This window comes from Phalacrocorax carbo, chromosome 7 (genome assembly GCF_963921805.1).
Source record: "Phalacrocorax carbo chromosome 7, bPhaCar2.1, whole genome shotgun sequence".
NCBI lineage: Eukaryota > Metazoa > Chordata > Aves > Suliformes > Phalacrocoracidae > Phalacrocorax > Phalacrocorax carbo.
Genome location: NC_087519.1, coordinates 37,528,942 through 37,539,995, shown reverse-complemented (window position 1 = coordinate 37,539,995; position 11,054 = coordinate 37,528,942). Strand labels below are relative to the sequence as shown.

General features: G+C 55.0%; 1 protein-coding gene across 7 annotated transcripts in view; it reads right to left on the bottom strand.

Annotated features, from left to right (window-relative positions):
• Positions 1-402: 402 nt before the first annotated feature.
• RUBCN (rubicon autophagy regulator) overlaps positions 403-11,054 on the bottom strand; it is a 32,928-nt gene continuing 22,276 nt past the window's right edge. For 6 of the 7 annotated variants that reach the window (XM_064457522.1, XM_064457518.1, XM_064457525.1 and 3 more), the window contains exons 13-22: positions 10,807-10,881; positions 8,025-8,085; positions 6,946-7,078; positions 6,443-6,588; positions 6,015-6,079; positions 5,234-5,472; positions 4,771-4,832; positions 4,418-4,571; positions 3,942-4,035; positions 403-3,062 (exon numbers count right to left, since the gene is read on the bottom strand). In XM_064457522.1, the coding sequence (XP_064313592.1) occupies positions 2,899-3,062; positions 3,942-4,035; positions 4,418-4,571; positions 4,771-4,832; positions 5,234-5,472; positions 6,015-6,079; positions 6,443-6,588; positions 6,946-7,078; positions 8,025-8,085; positions 10,807-10,881 (1,193 nt within the window). In that variant the 3' untranslated portion in view covers positions 403-2,898. The remainder of the gene's footprint in view (positions 3,063-3,941; positions 4,036-4,417; positions 4,572-4,770; positions 4,833-5,233; positions 5,473-6,014; positions 6,080-6,442; positions 6,589-6,945; positions 7,079-8,024; positions 8,086-10,806; positions 10,882-11,054) is intronic. The other variant, XM_064457520.1, reaches the window with a different exon arrangement.

The following is an 11,054-nucleotide window of genomic DNA, read 5'->3' as shown; positions in this document are numbered from 1 at the left end:
AGATGCAAGCAGGAACAGGGCACCCAAGGCCATGCCCCTGGGCCGCTCTGCCCGCAGCAAAGGCAGGCTCAGGAAAGGGACAGGCGTTACAGAGAGTCCCTTACTCAGTGGCTTGCACCTCCTGCCCCAAGTCCAGTGCGCAGTTTGGGGAGGGTGTGTGTGGCACAAACCAGTTGGATTAATGAAGGGGTGGTGACAATAACCCCTTCCCAGTGCCATCTGGTGATGAATCACCAGTTGCACAAGTTGTCCCCCCACTGGCCGCCCCTCCCCAAGCCCTGCCATCAGCTAGTGCATCCTGCTCCCTCCCTGCCCCAGGGGCCAACAGGAACTGCAGCACTGACCCCAAGGAGGGGATACACACTGTCACCCCACCTGAAATGATGCCATAACACAACCAAGCCCCTTATTAACTTAGTTTATTAGGGACGGCATTTTTGTTGCTACACTGTGCCATAGTCCCATGGGGGCTCCAGTTGATGGCTGGGGCAGCCCCTTGCTCTCTCTTACAAAGAGCTCACTGCCTTGGCCACTTCCAGTGTTGCTCGTAGCAGTCAGTGCTGGGCAGCGGTGTCAGTGCTGGGCACAACCCTGCCCTGGAGACCTCCACCAGGTGTGCAAGTCCTGCTGCTTCCAGGCAAAGTTCATGGCAGAGAGTGGAAATCACAGATAAGCCAAAATCCCTTCCCCCTTCTCTAAATGTACTCAGTGCTTCTAGAAAGGGACACAGCCAGCCTCTCAGCTGCTATCCCATGACATTAAAGTGCTTCAAACAAAACGGGGTGGACGGAGGTGTGCTGCTGAGGCAGTGGCAGGGAAGGGGGTCCCAGCTCCAGGCAGCAGTGGGAGGGTTCGGCTTGGGGTTGGGGACATGCAAGATCAAGGCAGCCAGAGTCTGGCAGCCCCAGGACTTGTGGAGATGGAGAGTGAGCGGAAGAGCAGCTGCTCCCCTGGGGAAAACAGGCAGAAGCAAGACTGGAGGAGGCAAAAACCGTAGGGGAGCGAGTGGGGAGCTGAACACCCTTTCCTGGGCAAGACCTGACTTTGTCAGGATGCTGCAGAGCAGGGGAGATGCTGCTGTGCAGTAGCCTGGCCCCCAGCAGTGAGGCTTGCAGCCACCCTCCCTGACCAAGCCCTGCGGTGACTTCTGGTCCCAGCCTCCACAGCCCCTGTCCCTCGACCCTGCTGCCTCCACTGGGACAGCCCACAAGGGGTCACATCCCAGCCAGGGCACACCTGCAAGAGCTGCTGTCCATAGATGCCTTCTGCCAGTGTATTGCTCCCTGGTCCCTCAACACCCTTATTGCACATACACAGGCCCCACTGTCCTTCCAAACACCCTGCTGCCACCCCACATCCCACCCATGCTAAGGTGGTGCTGGACACTCACCCATGCCATGGGCTAAAGCATCCCTCTGCAATGCAGAGGGACCTCCTCGATTGACCACTAGCCCCACAGTGCAGAGCTCACCTTGTATCACTGGGTCCCACCCCACAGAGCTGTTGGTCATGGCAGAGAGCTCTGCATCGGCAAGGGACCAACCCTTTGCAGCACTCCCCCAGTGCCAAACCTCTCTCCCCTGTGCACCCCCCATTGCAAGCAGGCTGCCTGGCTACCCCACTGCACCGCAGCTAGGAAGCCTTGAGGCTTTGCGTGGCTCAGTGACCCCTCTCCAAGGGGGAGCAGGAGATCTGCTGAGAGAGCGGACACCTGGCAAACACCAGCCCCATCCAGGGGTGAAGACCCAGGAGCAGGACAGCCTTGGAGGTTTTATACCGGTGAGTCCCAAGCAGATTGCATGCCCCCTAAAGAGGCATGTCAAGCAGCACCTCCTTGCGGGGGGAACACACAATTAAAAATACAAACAACTACATTAAAAAAATAAAACCAAATCTAGCAGATTAAAAAACAAAAACCCAACATAAAAAAAACAGAGACAGAGGCTCAGGGGATGCGGCTGGAGGGCTGAGCCTTCACCCACATCCCAACAGGCCTCAGGCTGAAGGCAGCTGCACACAAGGCAGGTCCTGATGCCACCAGAGTGAGGTCCCATGTCATCCTTAGAGGAGGACACAACCCCCTGGGAGGACAGACCGGCAGCACAGTGAGGAAGCCTCGCTTACTGCATCCTCTGGCCACGGCTATCTGCCTCTGCCGAAAGCCCAGCAGCACCAGCCCCCTTGTGTGGCTGCTCCCAGGGGCAGTGCCCCTCTGCAGCACAGGCTGCGGTTGGAGGGCAGGGAAAGCAGCTCAGCACAAACAGCATGGAGAGGTGAGGCAGAAATCTGGCATTTTCACTACCGCCACGTCCTCTGCTCTGATCCTGGAGTGAGAACAACTGCTCTCCAGCAGTGTCCCAAGCCAGATTTGAGAAAGGGAGCTGTTAAGTGTACAACCAACCCCAAACCCCCACCCTCCTTTCATGCACACAACCCCCAGCAGCAGGACAGGATCAGAGGACTTGGAGAGCTGATTCCCCGCTCCAACGATCAGATGTGGCCAGAGCTTCCCAGTATACAGCTGATGAGCAGAAAGTGCTGATCCCCCAGGTGATCCTGCCAGGGAGCAGGGCACAGGGAGTGGCAACACAGCCCTGCCTATTCCAGCACGAACAACTGCTCACAAAAGGCCCCTGTTCTGCCTGCAGGACAGGCAGCAGCAGCTGCCTTTCCTCAAGCAAAGGCATCAGGGAGCATGAGCGGTACCTGGAGACCCAGACAATGGAAGATACCCATTCCCAGCCCAGCACTACTGCATGGGGGAAAACAGATCCCTTCAAGACAGTGCTCCAGGCCCCCTGACAGTCCTCCTCATCTCCAGTCAGTGTGGCTCAGTCTCTGGTGACAAAGGCCACGCACATAAATAAACCCACAACCTGCTCCTCTGCTGCAACATGCTCAGGTGGCTGCCACTGCCTCTGGCTCCTCCAGCTCGTCTTCGTAGTCTGAGACGTAGGACTCCATGCTCTGCTTGGCCAGCAGCTCTCTCCGGGCTTGAAGCCGCTCACAGCGGGGACAGCGGGTGGATTTGAAGCAGGATTTGTGGTAGCAGGCTTTGCACTCTGTGGGGGAGAGCATGGCTGAGAGCTGGCAGGGGCTGACACAGACTGCCTGACACTGCACCCTGGGATGGATGCTCCAGGGTTGTCCAGGAGGACATTTCAAACCAAAGCAGTGGCAGAACAAGCACCAAAAGCAGGAGTCCAGCACTGTTCTGGACACAGCAAGAAGTCATGCTGCCGGGAACCTGCAGTGGCTTGCAAAGCCTTTGGGAGCACAGGCGGCAGGGTTTCCTGCTCCGCACAGGTCTGTCCCCAAACTTTCCTGATTCTCCAAGGAAAAAGTGACTCTGCCCCAAGTTTTCTCTGTCACTGCACCTGCCAAACCACAGCTTGCATGTTGCCAGGAACCATTTCAATCTAGTTCAGAGGCTGGTCCCAAGCTGCAAGGACAAGCTCTGCTTGGCCATTAGTACTGGACATTGTAGAGGATGACTTCTGAAGGGGCCCAGGGACTTCCTGGCAGGCAGGAAGGGAACAGAGGCAAAGCCTTCAGGCTCTCTCTGCTCTACAAGGTCAGCTCCAGCCATCCAAGCAGGGGCAGGGGCAGGGGAGCCAGGTGCAGGCTGTAGCCAGGGCTCCCAGACATCCGCTCGCTGCAGTCACAACCCAACAGCCCACTGCCATTCAGGAAGGCAGCACAAGGCATGGTCAGGAAGGAGCCTACATGCTCCACCCCACCAGCAGCTCTGGCCAAACACTGTTATAATGCTGATCTGCTGTGTGTCAATGTGGTGCAGAGACACAGGCCACATACAGAAGCACTCTGGTCTGGCTGGCTCTAGCTCTGTACCTCTCACTATCACAAATGCCACTCAAACTGGAGGCAGACCTTGGTGGCCTCAGGCTTCGTCCCTCCCCTGTTTCTCCCCAGCATCTCACCTTCACATGTCCTGCACTTGTTGAGCTCAAAGGGGAAAATGATGTCACCCTCATTCTGGCAGAACTCACAGATGAAGCCTTTGGCTTGGCACAGCTGGAAGGAGAAAAGGTGAGGAAAAGGCAGCTAAATGCTCCTTATCTCCCTGGCTAGCAGGGTAGGAGGTAGAGCAGAGCAGGACAGCATGACGGACACAGTGCCCTCCTTTAACCATGGGGTACAGCCGCTCCCCAGCATGGAGTACAGCAAGGCAGAATCAACATGTGTCAGGGGTGGGGGAGAGCCAAAAAACAAATGGGGTAACAAACATCCCACACATGCTGGGTAGCAGCTCTGTGGAGCAGGCAGGAGCAGTTAGCATTCAATCAGTTAATTTGGCAGCTGTCCTGCACATCAAAGCCCGCCATCAGTTATTTTGGCAGCAAAGCCTGCTCCCGAGGGTGCGAAGCCGTGCAGGAGGCAGGTAAGGAGGCCTTACCATGCACTTCTCAACATGAAGGCTGCCTGCTTTCAGGAGCTCTGTCAGTCGAGGCACCAGGTCCCCTTTCTTCGTGGCACTGAGGTCGCTCAGCGAGTAGAGGTGCAAATCCTCCGTCAAGTGGCCAGGCACTGCATCGAAGGAGTCTAGGAGGCTGCAAGGACAGAGAAACCAGAGCTCATAGCAAAGTGACTCTACTAAGCCCCCTCTCTCCACTGTTTCTGCTTTCTCTCCCCCTCCACTCCCCTCTCCCCCCATTGCTCATTGCACAGGCTGCACAGATCCCCAGTGCAAATTGCTATGGGTCAGATCAAGGACAGCACAATAGCTTCACCTCACAGCCCAGGACTCACTCTTTAGCTAGCCGGCACGTCTTAAACATGTTCTTCATGTGGAAAAGCTGGATTCGCAGCAGCTGGAGGGAAAGGGCAGACACAAGAAACAGTAAACACAGCACAGTCCTTAGCCAAGCAGGTCAGTCTTGCTTTCTACACTGGTGAAACAACCGCTACTCCTCAGCTGCAGCTCCCTGCTACCGAAGTGCTTACACCACACAGGACAAAGCAAGCACAACCATCATTCATGCACTCCAGGACATAAACTGAAGCCCAGCTGGACACCAGGCACAAATTCCTTTTGGAATTCCTACACTACTATACAAAGAACAAGAGGTGAATGGAAACCCACAGTGCTGAGGTTTTAAGCCCCAAAACCAGAAATATGTGCTTCTCCCCAGCTTCCCTGGAATACAGTTTACAAATGGCAGCCACCCACCTCACCCAAACCCTGCTCAGGCAGGCGTGGAAAGGGTCTTACCCACACTTGGTTGAGAGACTTCACTTTCCGGTACAGGGCAGGATTGATATCCTGCACATTGAAGAGCGGGTCACTCCAGATCTTGCTCAGCAGGTCTTTGGAGAAGTTGCTCACACAGTACTTGCTGAAGTCCCACTTGCGCAGGATGCGGCTGGGGATGACCATCTGGGCATTCTCGTGGCAGCACTGGCAGAAATACTTCCCCAGGTACTCACAGTACCGCAGCCGCTTCATGTAATCTGGCCAAACCCAGGGAGGTCAGCCAAGGCACAGGCTCTGCCCAACCACATACTGGACTCCCAATGTTGTTCAGCATTTCCAACAAGCAAGGCAGTTCGCCTTGCCGGTACCTCCTCCAGCCCCAGAGTGCTCAAGACCCCTGCCAACTGCAAAAGCATTTGGGACCACAGTCTGGTCTTATGCAGCCACAGCTACCTACATATTCAGGAAACACAGCTGGTCAAAGAGCTCTGGAGCCACAGCAGAACCTGCCGGGAGCTTTAGGACCCCAACAGATGACTTTTCTTTAGAAAAGCCAACATCTGAAATGCTCTTCAAAGGACAAGCTAGCTGCTCTTTGCCTCCAACAGCCCCATGACCTTCTGGAGAAGGAGGCTCCCCTGTGTGTGGTGCACACCAATTTGCAGGCAGAGCTGGCAATGTACCACTTCCCTGCTGACCTTGTGCTGAGCTCCGCCACCACCCACCCGCTTTGCATCTTCCCACTTGTTTGCAGGTTCTTCCCCACTCTCCAGCTACAGGTCAGCATCCCAGCACTCACCAGGATCAGTCCGGATGCCACAGCCTGCACAACGGTAATTCTGCTTGGCCACGGCCACCTTCCTCCTGCCCAGAGACAGAAGACAACATGCATGAATCCAGCCCTGATGGTGCCTGGCATCAGAAGACAGGCACTAGCACAGGTCTGGATGGCAGAGATGGCCACATGCTTTGCCACTTAAGGGCAGACAACAAATCCAAGGGGAAAAGCCCTGTTGTGCCCTGGTGCACACCAAAGGCACCAACCGCAGGCACTGGCTCCATCGCATAGCACCAGCTGGCAGTGGTGACCACCATGGATTTACCAAGCTCAGAGCAGGGAAGCCCCAGCAGTCAAGTGGGAAGGACACGATAATCAACCCTGGAGTTGATGGGAAAGAGTTGGAAAGGACAGGTCCCCGAAGAGCCCTCAGCCACATGGGCCCTTACGTTGGGGTTGGGTGAACATTGAAGATGATCTGTGGTCGTGGTGGGGCCCACTCCAAGTTTCCGCGCACCCGAATCCTCAGCTTGTAGATGTCGGCATGTTCTCCATCGTCAGGAGAGATGGGCAGAGAGTCGGGGATGGGCAGGAGCTGGGAGAGGCAGGCAAGAGGGTCAGATCCCTGCCTGGTACCACAAAGGCAATGTACCTGGCTGGCTTGCCAAAAGCCTGCAACTGCAGCCCTCTGGAAAACTGCCAGGCACCAAGCTGCTGCTCCAGCTGAGTGGCAGCTGGAGAATGGATGTCCTCAGGGATCCAGGCACTCTGCTGTAGGAGGCTGTAGTGGCAGAATCCTGCTCAGCTGCACCCATCTCCAGAACCTGGACAAAACTGCTCCTCCAGCTCCACAACGGGATCACTGGGACTAGCAAAGCCCCTTGCAGTGAGCTGAAGCATTGGGTTTGGGGAAGAGCAAATGCCATTTGTGGCCAGGGACTCATACCCCTACCTTCTGTGGGGCGTCGTGCTCAGGGACCAGCCACTCCAATTCAGAGGCAGCCGGAAGCTGCATGCCCTCAAACTGCTTCAACAAGCCCATGGCCACGGCCTCGGCCGAGTTGGAATTGAGGAAGGAGTGGGACCTAGACAGTGAAGGGAGTGGTTAGTGCCAGGTCTCACAGCTGTGCCCTCCTCACAACCCCTGATGCCAGTTCCAGCTTAAGCCGAAGATGCTCCCTTCAACTCTGGTAACTTATTTCTGCACTGCTACACAGGCTTAACATTGATTTACGCGATTGATTTCTGTCTTTGCAGCTACCCCCAAGCAAAGCTAGCTAATAGCACAATAGCTGTTTAGAAAGGCAAGCAAAGCGTATCTTAAAACCTGTGCCTGTTTGCAGGCGAAGCTGCAAAGTGAGAGCCAGTGTCTGTACAAGCCAGAAGTAACTGCTCTCCCAGTACGAACCTACCAAAGCTGCCAAGCACGGACACAGCTCTTTATCTCACCCAACGAGCAGAGGGATCCCTGCAGCCCAAAGGGGTTTTACTTTCAGAACATTAACACAGCAGCTGTGCTTAAAACAGGTTGCAATTCACCTCCCCACAACCCCCACCTCTCCACCCCAGGGTAGTGTCGGGAAAGGACCGAGAACTTCATGTTTAAGCTGCTGCTGCACTGCACAGAGAATTTATAAGCATCACTGTGTGCCAGTGCTTCCACCTCTGGGTCACAGCACAGCAGCAAGGGTTGGAGAGAAGATGGGGAGGCAGGGGAGGCTCAGAGCCAGCAGCCAGCCAGCAGCCAGTCCAGATGCTCCAGGCAGTGCCAGGTCCTCTCCCCAGCCTCTCACCCTGACACCAGTCCATATCATACCTACCTCATGTGAATACCCTGATCATCCCAGGTGCTGCTTCCCAAATTTAAGCCTAGGACCCAGTGCCCCTCTACTAAGTAAAGTTATGGAGGGAGGAAGGGAGGGAGGGATGTCCACTCCAGTGCAAAACAGCAGCTGATCAACAGGGAAGATCAGAGTTGGGCAGGAAGGGGAACCTGGTATCAAGATGCCTCGCCACAAGTTGAAGACATACATGGAGTCCGAGGAGAGAAAGGACTTCCTGCTGGAGTCTGGGTTCCTCTTGATGTCTGCATCTGAATCACAAACAGACAAGGTGGAGCAGATGGGGCAGGGCAGGGCAATACACTAATTTCAAACCAAAGCTTCACTGTAAAACTCATCAAGCTGTTCAAAAGCAAGTGAACTACAGCACCAACTTCTACCAGTGGCACTGAGCAGCAAGGAAAGGCGCGGTCTAATCAGTCACCTGTTGGGAGTTACAAGGGAAGGACATGGTGGGGTGCTGTGAAAACAGTGAGCCTGGGGTTTGGGGGAGACAAACGGCTGCTGCTACAGGTCACACACCAAGTCCTAGCAGTGACATGGCCTGAAACAGTATGCACACAGGAGCTAGGAGGGCAGAAGACAGCAAGGTAGCAAGAAGGTTTAGTAGCTCTCTACATGCAGTTTAGATGCTGTAGGGGGTTAACAATGGGATGCAGAGCCCTTCCCTCTACTTGACCACAACCTGTAAGATCAGATGGTGGCCATGCCACAGCTTGTCAGCAACTGCACAGCCAGGGCTGGCAGCCAAAACCCAGTACTCCAGAGACAGGTCAGCATCCGTGCAGAGAGTGGGCCAGCAGCTACGGGGGCCAGCCCTCTGCAGAGGCCACAGACCCATCTCCCAAGGAGGGACACATCCAAGATAAGGTGCAGGACACTGGGGTGTCCTCCATCAGCTCCCCAACAGCCCTGAGCTGCCCCACATCCCTCCTCGGTGCAAGTCCCAGGTACCAGGCAGTACCCAGCGGTACCTTCATCACTCATCTTCCTCTCACTCCAGCAGGTTAAACCCTGACAGGGAATTCAGCTCAATGGTGGAGGGACCCTGGGACAGGAGACTCTTCCAGCAGTACAAGGCAAGCAGAAATCCTGCTTCATTGCAGACAGACTTCCAGAAAAAGGAAGGAGTGCAGGTAAGGGGAAAGTACTAAAGGTCAGGACAGAAGAAAGGCCAATGCCACAACCTTCAGCCCAGCAGGTCTCCTATTTTGTACCTCTGGCAAGCTCTAGGAACAGGGTCTGCACTGACCACACCACCCCCAAACACAGGCTTACAGCTCCCCCTGACTCAGTGGCCCAGTACCTGGCTTGGGGAGGCGCAGCTCGGGGTCCCTGCTCCTCCACCCCAAGCAGGTCAGCTACCAGACCTGCGCAGAGCTGAACCAATCCCAGCCAGGCACCAACTGCACACTGAGGACGAGGGAATCACCACCCCCCGAGCCATTGACTCCCCTAGGAACAGCAGGGCTGCCCTGGCAGCGAGGGGAACAAGTCCCTGTCCTGCCTGTAAACCAACAGGCTCACACTAGCGAAGTTCAGCATGGCTGCTTCACCCTCCTTGTTTGACATCCATTGCTGGAAACAGGCTCAGGAAAGCATCCTAATTGCTAAGGAATCCACATATCTACATCATGTGAACAGACTTCTAGCTGCAGAAAATAGGGAACTCAGGCAAACGTAGCCCCCTGACCATGGAGGGCACTGGCTAGACATACCCGCCATTCTCTGGTGCCTTTGGCTCTGCACAGGAAGACACCACATGGTCCTATACTATGATAAACGTGAGCAAACAGCAGGGCACATGCAGCACAGTCTGGGCCAAGTGTTATGGGGAGGCAGAGCTAGCACACTCAGGCACTGGCATCATCTCAGGGATGGCAGAGGGAGCCAAACCTGACCCTAGGCTTCCATAGGGGCTACCACTGGGATCCTGCCACTGCTCACTTCCCAACCTTAACTGCAGACATTCCCCAAAAGGCTCCAGTTAACTGCCCAAAACACCTCTGCTGCCAATGCTATCATCAGGAGTTCCTATAAGGCTCATGAACAGCCCCTCAACCCAAGGCCATCACCCCAGGCTCTGTATGCCAGCTTCAGGCCAGGATGAGCACCCCTGGATTAACCCCTGGGCTGTAAATACAGGACACAGCAAGGCTGACAGGGAAGCTCTGAGCACCAGCACCTCTGGCAGGAGCAACCTGCTGGTGCCGAACACCTGACAGGAGAGATCAGCAGCAGCCCACATAGGCTGTTCCCTTGCTAAAGCAAACAGAGAGCACGTGAAGGTTATTTAAATACAGCCAGCTTTACCTAACCAGGGTTATCTAGTTGTACTATAAACAACAAAAACACTAAGCAAGACCTGGCTGCATGTGATCCTGATGCCCAGGGTCTCCAGCGTGAATAAACTGCCTGTGCCCCACCTGCTCTCTCTACTTGTCCCTCCAGGACTTCTTTCTGGAAGGATTCTTCTCCAAGTCAAGTCTAAGCAGGATAGGAAGGGCTGGCTGTGGTTCGGATCACAGTTACGGCACACCAGCTCTGCCAAGTCAAGCAGGATAACGTTCCCCAAGGCACCTGGGATGGAGACCTGGCCCCACACTGTAGAGTATGCTGCTCTCATCCAGCCCAGGCTCAGCCATCAGCAGCTACAGAGCCACAAAGCCATTGCCCTGCCAAGCCCTACCCCAGGCAAGACAGGTCTTCATGACAGCAGGCGTCTTTGGTATATCCAAAATATTGCAGGGCAAAATATCCTGGGAGATGGAGCCCACGGCAGACCTCCTCTGCATCCTCTTTGCTCCATCCTGCCATATCATCCTGCCATGGCTTTTCTGGCTGACGTATGGATGACACTGTTCACAGTTCCCAAATCAGAGAGATTTCTGAGAAGTGTGCACATGCACGCACACACACACCTTGCAACACACACACGCACACGTGCACAGGGGAGCACTGCAGAGTACTACCTGAGAACAAGGAAGCCATTGACACTGAGAGGCCGTTCTTGGACATTTGAATCAGGTTAGATCCATCGTTACCATCTGTATAACATGGTGATGACAAAACAGTTGACTTCAGTGCTTCAGCCAGGCCAAAGAGAAAGGGCACAATACAAGAGCAGCACTCACGCAAGAGAAGCCAAGAACTGAATTCACACACCCCTCCATGGGCTTCAAAACTGAGGCCAAAATCTAGCCCTCAGGGACTGAAAGGA